This window comes from Marmota flaviventris, chromosome 13 (assembly GCF_047511675.1).
Source record: "Marmota flaviventris isolate mMarFla1 chromosome 13, mMarFla1.hap1, whole genome shotgun sequence".
Classification (NCBI taxonomy): Eukaryota; Metazoa; Chordata; class Mammalia; order Rodentia; family Sciuridae; genus Marmota; species Marmota flaviventris.
Genome location: NC_092510.1, coordinates 94,953,898 through 94,971,157, shown reverse-complemented (window position 1 = coordinate 94,971,157; position 17,260 = coordinate 94,953,898). Strand labels below are relative to the sequence as shown.

General features: G+C 39.1%; 2 protein-coding genes across 7 annotated transcripts in view; both read left to right on the top strand.

The window, feature by feature from the left end:
• Ppp6c (protein phosphatase 6 catalytic subunit) overlaps positions 1 to 6,418 on the top strand; it is a 35,202-nt gene extending 28,784 nt beyond the window's left edge. The window contains exons 5-7 of the mRNA XM_027944383.3: positions 2,326 to 2,405; positions 2,906 to 3,115; positions 3,749 to 6,418. Of these exons, the coding sequence (XP_027800184.1) occupies positions 2,326 to 2,405; positions 2,906 to 3,115; positions 3,749 to 3,997 (539 nt within the window). The 3' untranslated portion in view covers positions 3,998 to 6,418. The remainder of the gene's footprint in view (positions 1 to 2,325; positions 2,406 to 2,905; positions 3,116 to 3,748) is intronic.
• A 4,336-nt stretch (positions 6,419 to 10,754) lies between these two features.
• The window catches only part of Scai (suppressor of cancer cell invasion), a 168,044-nt gene continuing 161,538 nt past the window's right edge, over positions 10,755 to 17,260 (top strand). For 3 of the 6 annotated variants that reach the window (XM_071600953.1, XM_071600952.1, XM_071600951.1), the window contains exons 1-2: positions 10,827 to 10,869; positions 11,566 to 11,610. Coding sequence is in view for 2 of the 6 variants with exons in the window: in XM_027945583.2 (XP_027801384.2) it covers positions 10,817 to 10,869; positions 11,566 to 11,610 (98 nt within the window). In the remaining 4 variants the exon portion in view is untranslated. Of the gene's footprint in view, positions 10,870 to 11,565; positions 11,611 to 17,260 lie in introns of all 6 variants that reach the window. The other 3 variants (XM_027945583.2, XM_071600950.1, XM_071600954.1) reach the window with 2 other exon arrangements.

The window sequence follows — 17,260 nt, the reverse complement described above, 5'->3', positions numbered from 1 at the left end:
TTCAAATATTCCAAAATTGAAAAAGAAAAAAAAAAAAAAAAAGACTACAAAATCTGAAACATTTTTGTTTCTAAACTTTTTTTTTTTTTTTTTCCGGTGCTGGGATTATATCCAGGGGTACTTTACTGCTGAGCTACATCCCTAGCCCTTTTTATTTTTTTATTTTGACATAGATTCTGAGGCTGGCCTCAAACTTGGGATCCTTCTGCCTCACTCCCTAGTTGTGGAGATTCCAGTTATGTGCCTCTTCCAGCTTATTCCAAGCATTTCTGATAAGGCCTACCAAACCTGTATTTTTATGCACCTTTTTTTTTTTTTTTTTGTGGTGGGGAGCAGATATTGGGGATTGAACATCAGGGGCACTCGACCACTGAGCCACATCCCCAGCCCTATTTTATTTAGAAACAGAGTGTCACTGCATTGCTTAGTACCTCACCTTTGCTGAGGTTGGCTTTGAACTTGTGATCCTCCTGCCTCAGCCTCCTGAGCCTCTGGGATTACAGTTGTGCGCCACTGCACTTGGCTATGTTCATGTTTTGAGACCTGTCATGTGAGGCCCAGTGTGGAATTTTCAAAAAGTCTGGGATTTTAGAGTATTTAAGATTTCAGATTTTTAAATTAGGGATGTTCTATCTGTATATATATTTATATATCTGTGTAATATATTATATATGTAAGACTATTTACATATACATACACACATACACATAATCTCATATATATATATATATACACACACACATACATACACATATATATGTATGAGACAATTATATATATGTGTGTGCATATATATGTATAGATGTAAAATTGTGCTATAGAATCTGACTAGTGTTCATCAATGTAGGGCAAAAGAGTTTAGGGAAAAAGGGAGGGGAGGACATGTTAGTCAACATGTTTTGTCTGAGGAAAATGACAGCACAGTCTGCTATTTAACTTTTTTGTTTCCAAAGCTATGTTCATCTAGTGGGTTTTATGGTTTTGTTTCATAAAAGGAAGTCCAGTAGCTCCTCAGGAAGGAGATAATTTGAATGGTTATGGAATTTACTTAAATCTGGTGTTACTTAAAAAAAAAAAAAGAGGTATATACCCTGTTAACTACATAGAAGTATATACCCTGTTAACTACATAGACTTTAACATTGAGTTAAAGTCATATATGGCTATTATTTATATTGGCTGCTCAGTTCACACTGATGAACATACACTGGGCAATTTTATGAACTTTGTTTGAAGATTAAAAATACATGGCTCCTTGCTGCAAACTGATCTCCATGGTAGAGCTCTCTCATGATAAGTTTGCATAAGTATCTTACTTTACATAGATAAATTAGGAAATTATGAGGATTGACCATAAACCGCAGGCTTCTGTTTTGTATCATTTTCAGCTGCACTTAAGGAAACAGTGGTATGTCTATTTTTATTTCAAAATTAAGGTAGAAGCCAGCCGTGCACAGTGGTGCATACCTGTAATCCCAGAGGCTCAGGAGGCTGAGACAAGAGGATCGCAAGTTCAGAACCAGCCTCAGCAAAAAGCGAGGTGCTAGGCAACTCAGTGAGACCCTGTCTGTAAATAAAATATACAAAATAGGGCTGGGGATGTGGCTTAGTGGCGAAATGCCCCTGAGTTCAATTCCTGGTCCCTCCCCCAGCCGAAAAAATTAAAGTAGAAGCCAAACAGCAGAACTTCTCTGGTGTTACTTAAAAGAAAAGAGGTGTATACCCTGTTAACTACATAGACATCAGAGAGAATGGTCAACTGGGAATATGTGAGGACCTGATTGATAGTTTGTCCCTAGTAATGACTACAGATGTACCTACTGTACGTCAGGTACTCAGTTGCACAGTTTATAATCTCAGGAAAGATAACTTATGCCATTGAAATGTTGAGATAGCAATTCCTCATGCTCATATAAATAAAGGTCCTATAATTTGTTTGATTATCTCCTGGCTTAAGTCCCATTAAATAAATGCATTTATTTGATGAATTGCCTCATATTAACATAACTGCCCAGTGCATGTATTTTGGATGGCATAAAATTAATAGTTAGCTTTCTGATGATAGCATTTTGGCTAATTTAGCTACTTAGTGCCATTCCTGGAGTGAAAAGCAGAACCCTTTCCTCAGGACATGTATATTTAGACACTAGACTTCTTTTAGCTCTCTGAGGAGGGCCTATTAGGGTTAAATATGTTTCATAATTTTCTGTCCTAGTCTAAGCCAAATTTCTGTTGTACTGAATGCTGTTCCAGTATTAGATATATTGTTTATTTTTATTGGCAGATTCAGCACTTCATTAATTATACTTTTTTTTTTTTTCCACAGATGAGTGCCAAACCAAATATGGAAATGCTAATGCTTGGAGATACTGTACCAAAGTTTTTGATATGCTCACAGTAGCAGCTGTAAGTTTACATGATTCTTCTTAAAACTTGTCAAGCACAGTGATGCATGCCTGTAATCCCAGTAACTCTGGAGCCTTCAGCAGGGGAAATTCAAGGCCATCTTTGGCGATTCAGCAAGACCCTGTCTCAAAATACAAAAACCAACCAAACAAAAATACCTGGTGATATTATTCAGTGGTAAAATGCCTCTAGGTTCAATTCCCTAGTACCATTCTCTCTCCCTCTTCCTCTCTCCCCCTCTGTCCCACCCTCCCTCTCTTCCTCCCTCTACCTCTCTTCTCTCTCTCTCTCTCTCTCTCTCTCTCTCACACACACACACACACACACAGAGTCACACTCAAAAATGATTTTAAAAAGGTATTTTTCTGTCAGTAATACATTGCATTTTTTTATCTAATTGTCATATCAATTATATTGATGACCTTAGCAACAATTGATGAATTTAGATATGACTGGGTTTATTATTATACATTTAATCCTTTATTATTCTCCTTTGCTAGTTAATAGATGAACAGATTTTGTGTGTTCATGGTGGCTTATCTCCTGATATCAAAACACTGGATCAAATTCGAACCATTGAACGGAATCAAGAAATTCCTCATAAAGGAGCCTTTTGTGACCTGGTTTGGTCAGATCCTGAAGATGTGGATACTTGGGCAATCAGTCCTCGAGGAGCAGGTTGGCTTTTTGGAGCAAAGGTCACAAATGAGGTAAAGCCCATGATTTTGGAAAAGTAGTTTGTTGGTTGCTAAAAGAACTGTTATTTGGTGGCCCAAATAACAAATCTGTAGTATACTTAAACTATGGTGGTTGTGGATATAAAATTTTTAGTTCAGTTTATTCATTTATGTGTTTCCTTAATGGTTAAGCCTGTAATCTCAATGACTAGGGAGGCTGAGACAGGAGGATGACAGATTTGAGGCCAGCCTTGCAAACTTACTGAGACCCTGCCTCAAAATAAAAATGGCTGGAGATGTAGCTCAGTGACAGAGCATCCCAGGGTTCAATTCCAAGTACTGCCAATTAAAAAAAAAAAGTAGCTGGGACTAAAGTGTGGACCACTGCAACTAGCTCAGAAACATCAGCAAATTAATTATATGGCCATGCAGTTTCTATAATTCTGTGATTGAATCAGGGCAGAACGACTCTGTTTGCCTATATTTGTCAAAATTATTGAGGATAATTATATTCTCAACTGATTACAAATACATGATGGGTACCAAAATTATAAGAATTTTAGTATTAATAGGATTTGTTACTTCGTTTAAATGGTTAGTATATATGTAGGTTGGTTTTTTAAAAAAAATATGCTGAATTCTTAATGAAGTCTTTCTAAATTGCAGTTTGTTCATATCAACAACTTAAAACTCATCTGCAGAGCACATCAGCTTGTACATGAAGGATATAAATTTATGTTTGACGAGAAGCTGGTTACTGTGTGGTCTGCTCCTAACTACTGCTATCGCTGTGGAAATATTGCTTCCATCATGGTCTTCAAAGATGTTAATACAAGAGAACCAAAGTTATTCCGGGCAGTTCCAGATTCAGAACGTGTTATTCCTCCCAGAACGACGACGCCGTATTTCCTTTGAGGCCTTCGCCCATCCTGCTGACCCATTTTTCTGTCCTCCTCTTACCCCAACTTTCTTGTATTATCCTCTACAATATACTTTTTATCAAGCACTTTGCTGCTGAAATGCTGCCTCTTGCCTTTTTTTTTTTTAATTTTAAATTATCTAAATTTATTGTTTGTTATGGTGTCTATAGCAATGTTTTTCTATCAATTTTCTCCCCCATCCCATCCCCACCTTGGACTCATTTGAGAAGACTTGAGAAATGTCTTAATATCCACACTGCTGCATGTAGCTCTTGCTTATTTACTGGTCTAGGGAAACAGGATATGTTTCCTTTTTTTAAAAAGCCAATTGACAATTACAACGAAATACTCCTCCTTTTGTATCATTCAGCCTTTTGTTTTAGTTTGGTAAGTTTTAAGAAATTTCAGCAGCAAAGTTGTTATTCAGTGGGCACGATGGACTATAATAGATGCCTCGAGTTATGTATACCTGTCCCAGCTGTAAACTTCATTGTCCTTTGTTGGATGATATTTTAAAAGGATATAAAATAAATTGGTCTAAAGGGCTGCCCTCCTTGTTGTGTTTTTAAATTTTAGTTAAAAACTGCTACAGCTTATGACTTTGTACATTAAGATAATTGTATTGATCTTTTTCAGATTCCTTGTATTTTTTAATAAAGTAATCTTAAAACTCAGACAGGTTAAGTGTTAGAAATTTTAAACAGCTTACATTGTTAGCTTAAAGTTTTTGTTTTTTTCTTTTTTCCTAATTAGAATTCTTTACCCTTTGGTTATTGAGTTCAAAATTTCAATTGAAATTCAATAGTATTTATTTTTAAAAAAGAATCACTAAACTGTGCCTAAAGAACATAACTGCCATATTAATGTTTTGGTTTATATCCTCTATAATAATAGAAAAACATTTAATACTTGTAATGCTGATGTGTTTATTTGATACCAGTTGAGTAGAATGTGATCAATCCAGTTTACAATCTATCATGAGTATCATTGAGTAAAAATATATGTACTTTTCAATGGGAAGCATTCTTTTCTTGCTGTAACACTTGACCCTAACTTTTAGGAAGTGTACATTTTTAACTGCAACTGGAAAGGTTGAAAAGTCAGGACTCTTGTATTTGTGAAGTGTAATCTGAAGCAGATTATTTAAAGTGTAGAAGGAAACAAACTGTCCTTTTTTGTAAAGGTCCGTGATAACATATTTCGGCTTTATGTAAGTAATTTGAATATCCAAAGGGTTGTGATGATCAGTTCTTGATATGCAACTGTCCACTTAACAAGGACAAGTGTTCCAGGATCTCTTATGACAGTGGTCATAAATGATGTTGGAATGTACTGTTTTGTTAAATAATTGGTATCCCTTTACTACTATTTTTGTCATCCCAGGAAATCCATGTGAAGCCAGCCAATTAATAAAGCACTTTAGCATCTGTTCAGGTAGTTTTAAACCCAACATTTGCCCTTCAGGATAAGAACTTCCAGGTTACCTAAAAATGCAATAAAAATCTTTATAGTCTTAGCTTCTTGGCACATAATTTTTCATCAGGGTTTTAATTTACTGAATGAGCACAATAACTTTATTTTTCCCCAACCACCCAGCTCTTTGTACAGTTTTTAATTGTATAATTATATGAAAGAAGTGCTGAGACGTTTGCTGCACACACTTGAACTCATGCAGTAGCTTTGTGTTACTGCCCAACCCCAGTGTAATTCAGGTGGAAAGGTGTTTTTATCTTACAGGGATATGTAGCTATGTATTTTACTAATTGTGAAACACTGGAATTAATGATGCAGACAACTTGGTGTGGTCTTTGAACAGCTTTCTGCAGTATTTTTTCCTGTTACCATATATTGTATTTAAGTGCTTGCCCTCCACTGCTTTTAATTTGTACCAATAAAACTGGTAACCCTCAGACCTACCTTTCCATTTGAGACTCCTTAGTTTAGACTGATGTAGTAGTTTTCATTCTCCCTGTAATGTGACTTTTATTTTTAAGTCATGGTGTACTGCATTTGTCTGTCACTAGCTGGGCATGTGCCAATAATATTCTGTCCATTCCTTAACTGCCATCTCTGTTTTGCCTGATTTCAACTGAATAATGGCTTTTTGCATGGAAAAAAGAATAGTTTTTACTATTAGACTTGTAAAGGGAAGAGAGAGTGAATGTATTAGACTTTGTAAGCCTAAAAGGAATATTTGGATCCCTCTAATAAATAAGGGCTATGTATTATATAGAGTTAATCATGTGGTGGAAGATACTGCAAGTCATAGTTTTGTAGGCAAAAGGATCTGTTACTCCCTGTATCTAGGCTGAATGTAAAATCCCTTATGTTGTATTAATGGGGGTAAGAATTATTTTTATTTGCTTATGATATATATACTTGGTTTCTAATAAAGTGTCCTAGGCTCTAGTGAGAACTGTTGACTTTGAATTGCCATCTACTCCCTTTCCTCAATTGACCAACATGCCCTTAGCTAGCTTTTTAGAGGTCAGTGTTTTACTGGAAAATCTCACTACTTTGTGTTCCTTTGGGTGTGATCCTAAAATGCCTGAATCAAGAGTTCATCTAGTACCCCCGGCATCAGCTTCTATTCCATCTGGATGTCTGGAACTATTGGAAGATTTGACTTCTTTAAAAGTTGAGTTTTACTTTTGAAATAGGGTTCAAGATATTGTTTATTGCATTAAGATTTGTGTGTTTTTGTGTTCTCAGCCCAGCACAGGTTTTGGAAAATGCTGATAATGTGAAAGAAAATCAGGACTCTTTCTGAGCCTCTGTCATTGTCAGAATGGCTTTCCATCAGCATTCAGATAATTATGTATCAAGTCGAAGAGATTTTAACAGCAAGAATCTAGATTTTTAAATGTAATTGTTTTTTAAATGCTAATGTTTGTAAAGCACTTTCAGTTCTTTGGGTGAAAGGTGCTGTATTCCCTCAGTGTAAATTAATAAAAGTATTATAGGAAATTTGTCAAAATAATTTTATCTAATGCATAGTCTGTAGTATATCCTGACAGAAAGTTAGTGTTTTATATAACATAATTTAAGTTAAAAAGGCTTATTCCTTCTCTTGGTTGCTTGACTGATAAACAGAAGTGAAATTGTTGTTCTGCAGTTGGTTCTGGGCTGTGTTCTGTTCCATGGAAATATATTTATTGTTACAACCTGGATGCAGTGCCCAGAACCATGCTTCATGAGATCATCACAACTCTTTCAATTGTGTGTTTGCTAAGGAAATACACAGAAGTAGAAAAGAACCAAAAGAGACGCTTGGAAATTCCCCTAGCATGATGCTAAACATACTAGATGCTTCAGGAAGTTTGGTTCCTTATTCCCCATATTTAAATTTTATGTTTCTTTGTTAATCAGTTGATGAATGTGTACCTTTCTTCCCTGCATGAGAAGAAAGCTTTCATGTTGACTTAGATCATTCAAATGTTTTCTTGATTCAAAAATGCACGAAAAATTTATAGCAGATTTGTGTGTGTCAACAAAAGTATTTCTTACATAGTATAAATACCTGGGTACCCACTATGGTCCTCAGCACTCTGATTTTTCTATATAAATGGGAATGGTATAAAAGATACCTGTATTGCGCACACTTAGCTAAATGCTATAGATGCCCTATTTTATGGTACCCTTATTATGGAGTCTGTCACTATGTTACCTCTCTTTTGTTTTCACCAGATAAGGAAATAGGCTTAGAGAGGACGGGAAACTTGTCCAAGGTTGCCCAGGAGAGCTGGAACTTGAATGCCTGTAGGGCACACCAGAATACATCGTAAGCCTTCTATTTTAATCAGTATTGGTTTTTGTAGCTATGTGACCCTGAGCAAATTGGATTCTCTGAATCTTAAATTTCTGTGTCTAAAATAGGAGAGTACCATACAAGGTTGATCTCAGTATTAGAAATAGCACAGTAGCTGGGCATAGTGGCATCCTATAATCCCAGCAACTCTGGAGGCTGAGGCAGGAGGATCGACAGTTTGCGGCTAGCCTCAGCAATTTAGTGAGACCCTATCTCAAAAAAGGATAGGATGTAGATCAGTGTTAAAGTAACCTTTGGCTCAGAACCTGGCCCTAAAGATGCCAGTATTGAGGAATCACACCTTGCCCCAAATCAGTGTGGTTTCGGAGATATGAAACAATGGCTAACAGCAGAGCTTTGTAAGTAAAACCATTTTGGAGAAGGAAATGTTTGCTATAGGATGGAGTGATTAGAGGAATATTTAAAAAGAGGAAGTGTGAAATGTTGACTGGAATGGTGGGATATACATGTTTTACAACGTAAAAGGACTGAAGTAGAGATTGCCAGAACTTGGGCACAACATGAAGGTAAGACTTGAGGGTACTTCGGAAGGAATAAGAAGAGCTGCAGTTCTGTTGACACTGTCTATTACTTATCAGAGAGGGCTGGCCAATCATGGAAGACTGGCTAATCATGGAAGAAAAGTAGGCAGAGGATTTTAGTCACTATATATACAAGTTTTTCATTTTTTATATGTGGCGCTGAGAATCCAACCCAGTGCCTCACACATGCTAGGCAAGCTCTCTACCACTGAGCCACAACCCCAGCCCCTTAGTCAATATTTTTATAAGAAACAGAATAGTGAGGGCAGGGGTTGTGGCTCAGTGATAGAGTGCTTGCTTAGCATGCATGAGACATTGGGTTTGATCCCTGGCACCACATAAAAAACAAAGGTATTGTGTCTACCTGCAGTTAAAAAAAAATTAAAAAAAAAAAAAGAAACTGAATAGTGACATGTCAATATTATTTCCCTAGTGAGTTGATGATCCTCATCAGGACCCCCTTTAATCCCTCCTCCCTTCTTGACTGAAATTATTTTGGAATTATTACCACTTTCTGTATTTAAAATTTTCAAGTTTATTTTTTGGTACTAGGGATTGAATCCAGGGGTGCTTAACCACTGAGCAATATCCCCAGCCCTTTTTATTTTTCCTTTTGAGACAGGGTCTCACTGAATTGCCAAGGCTGGGCTCAAACTTGGCATCCTCCTGCCTCAGCCTCCTGAGTTGCTGGGATTATAGTTGTGTGCCACCATGCTTGGCACCTTTCTGGATTTATAATATGGGTGGAACAGGATTGAGGTGATTTGTAGGAATTACATAAAATATGTGGGGGAACATTAGGGTTTTAATAACTTTTTTTTTCCCCAGTCAAATCTATTTTCAAAATTCTCAAGAGGGCTGGGAGTATAGGTAGCTCAGATGTAGAGCGCTTGTCTATCATGCGAGGCCCTGGGTTCAATCCCAAAAATAAAAAATAACCAGTACAGTTTACTATCACTGTTACTTCATTAAATAAATAAATAAATAAATAAATGGCAATTTTAACATCAAGGATGTAAAAGAAAAAATCTAAAAATAAAGAACACGGGCTGGAGTTGTTCTCAGTAGTACAGTGCTTGCCTAGCATATATGAGGAACCGGGTTCGATTCTCAGCACTGCATATAAATAAAATAAAGGTCCATTGACAACTAAAAAATATATTCACATAAAGAAAATAAAAAACAGTCATTTATACCAAATACATTTTGGTTTTGTGAAAAACTAGTATCCTAATTCTTCCCATTTAGGAATATCAGAGAGAAATTTGTCCATCACTCATTGGTGCACGCTGCTGTTACAGGCTGCCACGTTATTGATCATAAATAAAATAGAAGGAGCTTAAGAGAAAGTTTTATGCCTCTTCCCAACCCCAAACAGATAAGATGCACAAACAACAGCTGTACACAGCAATAGAGATGTAGAAGGGACTTACCTTAAATAATTTTATATTAGTGAGGTGTGCCTTATTTTCAAGGATGGCCTTGTCAGTAGAAGAGGAAAGGTAATATTTATCGGGCTTACTTGTTGGTAGTTTTGCATGCTTAGGTTAAAAAAAAATGCAGTAAAATTTATTTTAAAATTGATTAACTGGTGTAGAACTTAATCATCTACAGTATCACAGAATGGCTAGTTCACACTCGGGAATCAATTCTGCTTAGGCCTTTTAAAATGGAACACATTCCTTTTAGTTATAGCATTGTTTCCGTTTGCAGGATTTATTTTTCTTTGACGATAATTAAAAAAACAATTCCTTTCTTAAGAGCCTGCACCCAACCTTGTGATCTTTCCTGAAGAGGACTGAGCAATGCTGTGTTTTGGTGGATTCTTAAAATTTTGTGACTAGATCCTCTATGAGGGATAGCACCGAGCTGAGACCATTTCCGCAAGATGTAGACAGGGACTGCATTCGAGATGGTTCAAAAGGATGCTAATTTGGGAGAGTTGCGTCTCTGTCGCACTTGAGGGAGGTATTTGGAGAAATTACAGCCCTTGACTTTTGGTTCCGGAGCTGGGGGGGATGCGGGGTGGGGTGATGTGCTGGTGGATGCCAGCAGGTGTCTGGAGTGTCAGACGCGGAGCCAAGAGAACCTGCTCAGGGCAGGTGTCTGGCGCCGGAGTTGCAGTTTCCATGTCCCGGCGCACGGTGGCGCTTAGGTCTCCTCTGGCCCTGCCAGAAGTCTCTAAGGCACCTCCGCCGCCACCTGCAGTCTCAACCAAACCTCTGGGTGGGCAGCGCGGGATTTGACGGCCCGATCGCCCAATCGACGGCCAGGCTTTCGGCCACACTGCGGATGCAGCCAATGGCATCCGAAGAGACGCGCGGGGAGGCGGGCCCCGCGGCAAGCCTGGCAGAGGCGCGAGGCCCTCCTCCCGCCTCTCCGCCTACTCCATCCTCCGCCGCCTCAGCTTCCCGAGCGAGCCCTGCGGCCGCCGGAGCAGCTCCCGCGGCGGAGCAGGAGCCGGATGGTCAGAGGAGCCCGGCAGCCCCAGCAGCCGCGGAGTCGCCTGGCCCCCAGGTGGGGCGTGGGCTGGGTGCAGGCCGGGCTCGGAGGTGGGGCGGGGGCGAGGAAGCGGGCCCAGGGGCAGCGGCTGGGGCCGCCGAGCTTTGGGGGCGCTTAGGCTGGAGGGGCGGGGGTGCAGGCTGGGGACGTCTGGGGGGCGCCCAGGGACCATGGCGGTCGCATGCTGCAGGCGGGTGAGAGCGACGTGAGGGGGAGGGGGCGCCGAGGCTGGGGGCGCTGGGCCGGGAGGAGCAGGGCGCGCGCCCCGCGGAGGGGCGGTGGAATGCGGGGGGCGCTCGGCCTGGAGGGGCGGGGCTCTGAAGGTCCGAGCGCGGCCAGGAGGGGGTGGGCACGGGGAAGGGAAGGATGGGAGGGGGCTTGCGGGGTTGACTAGGCAGACAATGAGTAGGTAGGTGAAGGTGGGTGGTTTTGGGGAGCCAGATTGTGACGAATGAGACTGAGGATGGGCTGAGGGATCAGGAGGCAGAGCAGGGCTTGGGCTAAGGGGGTTATTGGGGGAACATCGAGTCCCGGGATTGCTTGGTGTTGGTAAATAGGGGAAACGAGGCTTAGGTGTTTGTAAGGACAGGTATGGGCATGGCGAGCCTGAGGTCCCAGAGGGTGGTCATTGAGTTATTGACTGGCACAGTAGAGCCTGGCAATATGTTGTATGTTAACTTTTAGTTACCGTCTTATTTGTTTGGTCTGTAGACTGACTGGCACAGTGGAGAAACCACCTCGAAAACGGAAAAGCAGGTAAGGCCAATAAACGCCTTACTCTTTTGCTTCGTGTTCGTGTTTTTCTATTTGCCTGATTGCACCTGTGCCATACTGCATAATTGTACATGGTCAGGAGATGAAATTTCCTGTTTAGCTCACTTTTTTAGTGAATATAACTACATGCAAGGTTTTCCTTTCAAATTACTACCTCTACTTTTTTTTTTAAATTTAAGATAATGTGGGAAACATAAAAAATTGAGAAATCCCTAGTTTTTTTCTTTAGTTATAATTTCAACTTCTCTACCATCTCTGAAAAGCACACAGCTGCTGTAGTGCTTTATCACCTGTAATCCATGAGGAGACCCAAGATAGTACATAGATACTGTCATCAGTATTGTCATCATTGTTTTGCAGAATAAGGAATTAAGTCACAGGCCAAGTATATACCCAAGATCATACATCTGTCTAATAAATGGTAAAATGAGGATTTGAATCTGGGCAGTCTGATTGCAGAGCTTAAACTCTTTTAACTGTTAACCATTATATTATAATGCTTCTAATACACATTTATAAATACATTTTCTTATTGATTTCTTTCTCATCATATGTAGAATACGAATAATAGAAATGGTTGATCCTTAGGAAAATAGAAAGTAACAAGGAGGGCATAAGTAGGCCACAGACATGTGAATTATTCCTTAAGTAATGGAGAATATTCATTCCACAGATATTTTTGAGTGCATTCCATGTGTCAGGTACCACACAGTAATTCTGTGGAGTCATTAGAAGCTTCATTTTGTCAATATGTTGCTAAAAAAAAAAAAAAAAAAAAAAAAGTAAGCTACAGTAGTGATGATGTGACCAGGACTATTAACTATTAACTAATTCTTAGTTAATACCTGCCAAGTTATTGGTTAGAAATCTTCAATGTTAGGTAGATATAAAATGCTCATAGTGGAAGTACTGGTAGCCAAAGTACCTTTGCTATTCTTTAGGCCTGTACTGCTCAATATGATAGTCACATGCAGCTACTGAGCACTGAAATGTGAGTAGCATGTCTGAGGAACCAAATTTTTAATTTAATAATTAGAATTAACTTAAATTTACAGACTGACCACTTATTGGAAATTAAGTAGTCTTAGAGCTCCTTGGGTATGTGAAGCTATTCTATCATTTGTAAATTTTATGAAGTCTAAATCCTATCAAATATTTCCAGTGAAAATCTAGTGCCTGAGCCAGACGCAGTGGAACACGCATCTGATCACAGCTACCGGGAAGGCTGAGACAGGACGATTGAAAGTTCAAGGCCAGCCTGGGCTGTTTAGTAAGATAGTGTCTCAAATAAAAAAGTATACAGTTCAGTGGCAGAACACTTCCTAGCATGAGGCCCTGGGTTCAATCCCCAGTATGAGGTGGAGGGGGGTACAGCAGGAAAAAAAGAAAATTTAGTGTTCAAAATGAGATAAATATAAAATATATACTAGATTTCAAGTTTGTACCCCCCCACAAAAAAAGTAAAATTTCTTAGTCCAAATTTGAATGGTTATTTAGAGACATATAATCTGATATATTAGGTGTATCAGATTCAATAAATTGTAATATCAATGAAATAATTTCCACTTATTTCTTTTTACTTTTTCTCATGGCAGCCACTAGGAAATTAAAAAAAAAAATTGCACATATGGTTTGCATTGTATTTCTTTTGGACAGGCCCGGTTTAACCCCACTGCCAGCCTCTTATAGTAGCTTTCTATCTGGTTTCCCTACCTTTCAATCAGTAATTTATTCACCATTCTGTATAAGTCAATCATGTATTTCTCATTCTTTGGTATCTTCTGAGGTTCCCTATTGCTATTGAACATAATTCAGACTTAATTTTAGCCTAATTATAATAAATTAGTGAACATAATTTTAGCCTTATTAAAGGGCTGAATTTATTTTACTTCCACCTACCTTTCTAGCCATAGGTTAGTACTGAGGCCATAGAAATTCTTGGTAATGAATATATTAACTATCTACTCTTAAATGCTTTTACTTTCTGATGAACCCTTAAGATGAATGAATTGCTGAATGCAGGTTCTGTGTGCTTTTTCCAGAACTTATGTTCTCTCTGCTTTGGGTATTTGTACATGATTGCTTTCTTTGTGGAATAGTTTCTCCTTGCTCTTTGATAAGCTCTTTCCTTTAGTACTTGGCTCACACTTCACTTCCTCAGTGAGGGCTTTCCCCATTCTCTCCCTTTCCTTCCTCTGCTCTTAATTCCCTCCAGTGATATCCTGTATGTACACTTATTTGTAATGGTCTTGCCATTACACATGAATTTGAATCCACCTGTCAAGTACAAGTTGTAATCATATGTAAGTTGTAAACCCTCTGATTCTCAGGTTCCTCAGCTATATAATGGAAATAATAATAGTTCAACCCTTCTAGGATTGTAAAGTGTCTAGACTAGTGCCTGGCACATAGAAATTTCTATACACGATAAATTTTGTGTTGAAAAGCAATGATCAAGCCAAACACCATGGATCACACCTGTAATCCCAGATACTCAGAAGGATTTCAAATTCCAGGCCTGCTGATCAACACAACCCTGTCTAGAAAAAAAGCACATTTCAAATACAATTTTCCTTTCCCTCCCTTTCTCTCTCTCTCTCTCTTTTTTTTTTTTTGGTAGTACTGGGGATTGGACCTAGGGCCTTATATGTGTGAGGCAGGCAGTATATCACTGAACTATACCCCCAGTCCTTTTTTATTTTGAGACAGGGTCTTTCTAAGTTTCCCTGGCTGGCTTCAAACTTCAGTTATCCCATCTCAGCCTCCTGAGTAGCTAGGACTATAGTTATGTACCACCATGCTCAGTTTCAAATACCTTTTCTCACCTCTCTTTAAAATCTGTACATTCTAGAGGATTACAAATAGATTACAACAAAGAAGAAATGAGAGAAGAATAAAATTAAAGCAGAGGCAAAATTAGTATACATGTCAGAAAGTACTCTACAATTACCAAATGTAGATTCCGTTATCTACCTCTGAATTTCCTGGAGTAAAGAGAAGAATTAAATAAAGCTCATTTTTCAGATTCATGGTGTCTATAAAATCAAATGTATATTCAAAAGAAACACAACTTTTGCGGGGAGTGAGTACTGGGGATTGAACTCAGGGGCACTTGACCACTGAGTTACATCCTCAGCCCTATTTTGTATTTAATTTAAAGACAGGGTCTCACTGAGATGCTTGGTGCCTCCCTTTTTGCTGAGGTTGGCTTTGAACTTGTGATCCTCATGTCTCAGCCTCCTGAGCTTCTGGGATTACAGGCATGTATCACTGTACCTGGCACAACTTTAAAAAAAATGTGTATACACACACACACGTATATATTTTTAGTTGTTAATGTGCCTTTATTTTATTTGTTTTTATTTGGTGTTAAGGATTGAACCCAGTACCTCACACATGCTAGGCAAGCACTCTACCACTGAGCAGCAGCCCCAGCCCCACAACTTTTTTGTTTGACTGTTAAACCTGAGACACATTCTTCTTAGGGGTCTTCATATTGGGGACACTGATTTTGTGGGGAAACAATTCCAATGATAAACATAATAGTGGGGTTTTTGTGTTTAAAAAAAATTTTTTTTTTGGGTCATGCTGAGGATCAAACCCAGGGCTTTATGAGTGCTAGGCAAGTGCTCTGCCACTGAGGTTTTAAAGATTGCTTCTCTGAATGCATCTCAGTCCTAGTTGGGGTACTGCCAGTGAACAGTCTGAAAAGGCACCCCATAACCTATTATTATTATTTCCTTGAAAAAAAATTTTTTTTTTTTCAGTGCTGTGAATTGAACTGAGGGCCTCATGCAAGCATGGTACCAGTGAGCCACATCCTAGCTGTCCTTGAAACCTTTATTTCCTTGTCTTGGATCATCTTTGTACCTAGTATTGTTTTGGTCCTAGTAGAAATCATACATTCTTAGCTTTGTGCTGTGTGTGCCAGTAATCCCAATGATTTGGGAGGTTGAAGCTGAGGCTGGACCAGTGCAGTGGCACTCACCTGTAAACCCAGTGGCTGAGGTAGAGGGATTGTGAGTTCAAAGCCAACCACAGCAATTTAGTGAGGCCCTCAGCAACTCAGTAAGACCCTGTCTAAACAAAATACAAAAAAGAGCTGGAATGTGACTTACTGATTGAGTGTCCCTGGGTTCACTCAAAATTAAATAAAAATTTAAAAATGTGCCAGGGATATAGTTCAGAGGTAGAGCACCTCTGGGTTCATTTCCTAGCAACATAAGAACAACCACAACAACACACATACATACACATATTCTTTGTGCTTAGCTCAGTAAAACTAGTTAGCCATCTGGGTGTTGTGAGACACACCTGTAATTCCAGTAACCCAGGAGGGTAAGATAGAAGGATCACTAGTTTGAGACCAGGCTCAGCAACTCAGGTCCTCAGCAATGTAGTGAAACCCTGTCTCAAAAAATAAAGGCTGGGTATGGTGGCGCATGCCTGTAATCCCAATGGCTCCGGAGGCTGAGACAGGAGGATCATAAGTTCAAAGCCTCAGCAAAAGTGAGGTGCTAAGCAACTAAGTGAGACCCTTTCTCTAAATAAAATATAAAATAGGGCTGGGGATGTGGCTCAGTGGTTGAATCTCCTGAGTTCAATCCCTGGTAACACCCCTGTCCCCCCTCAAAAAAAATTAAAAAGGGCTGGGAATGTACCTCTGTAGTAAAGTTCCCCTGGGTTAAATCCCCAGACCAAAAACAACAACAAACTAGTGAGCTAATAAATGAATTTGTGGCAAGAGGAATTAGTGTGGGATGGGGCCTTGGCAGTCCAAAATTCTGTCCTAGTATTGAATGCTGAATAGATCAACCGGAGTATTAAGGTTAGGAAGGTAGTTTTCCATGTGGTATTGGAAATTTCTGAAGAGTTTAATATAGTCTGCTAGTAATGTTTGGATTATGAGTTAGAGAATTCTTTCATGTCCTCTTTGAAACAAGACCCATTTGTTTGATTAAAGCTTATCTGATGCACTAGGCCCTGGTTTCTTTTCCCTTGAACTTGGGTTCCTCCTGCCTCAACCCCCCAAGTTGCTGGGATTACTACCACACACCTGGCTTTCTTTTCTTTCTTTTTGGTTATGTATTTAAAATCAATGGGATCCAGGCATTTTGATGATAGATGTAATTTATTGAAGAAACCAGGCACCAGGCAAAGTGGCACATATCTGTAATCTCAGCTGCTCAAGAGGTTGAAGCAGAAGCAACTCTTTTGAGTCTAGCTTGGGTAATTTAGCAAGATGCTGCCTAAAAATTTTAAAACATGGTTGGGAATGTAGCTTGGTAGTAGGGCACTTGCCTAGCATTTGTGAGCCCTGGATTCAATTCCTAGTACCTCCATACTGCACATGCTTGGGGACAGTAGACGTACATGAGTGAAATTTGGGGAAAAACTCATTTATTAATAGTGAAAACAGACATGAAATGTGAAACAGTGTAATGACTTTGTTTATATACCAAGGTTTATACAGTGTTTATAAAGGGTTTGTAGTAATTCTGCATAACTGGTAGTGAGGGCAGTTTCAAAAAAATATTAATCTAGGTCTTGAAGAGTTAGAAGGTTAATTCTGGTGATAGTGTGTTCAAATGATGGAGACAAGGCCTGGTTATAGACTGACTATGCATCTTAG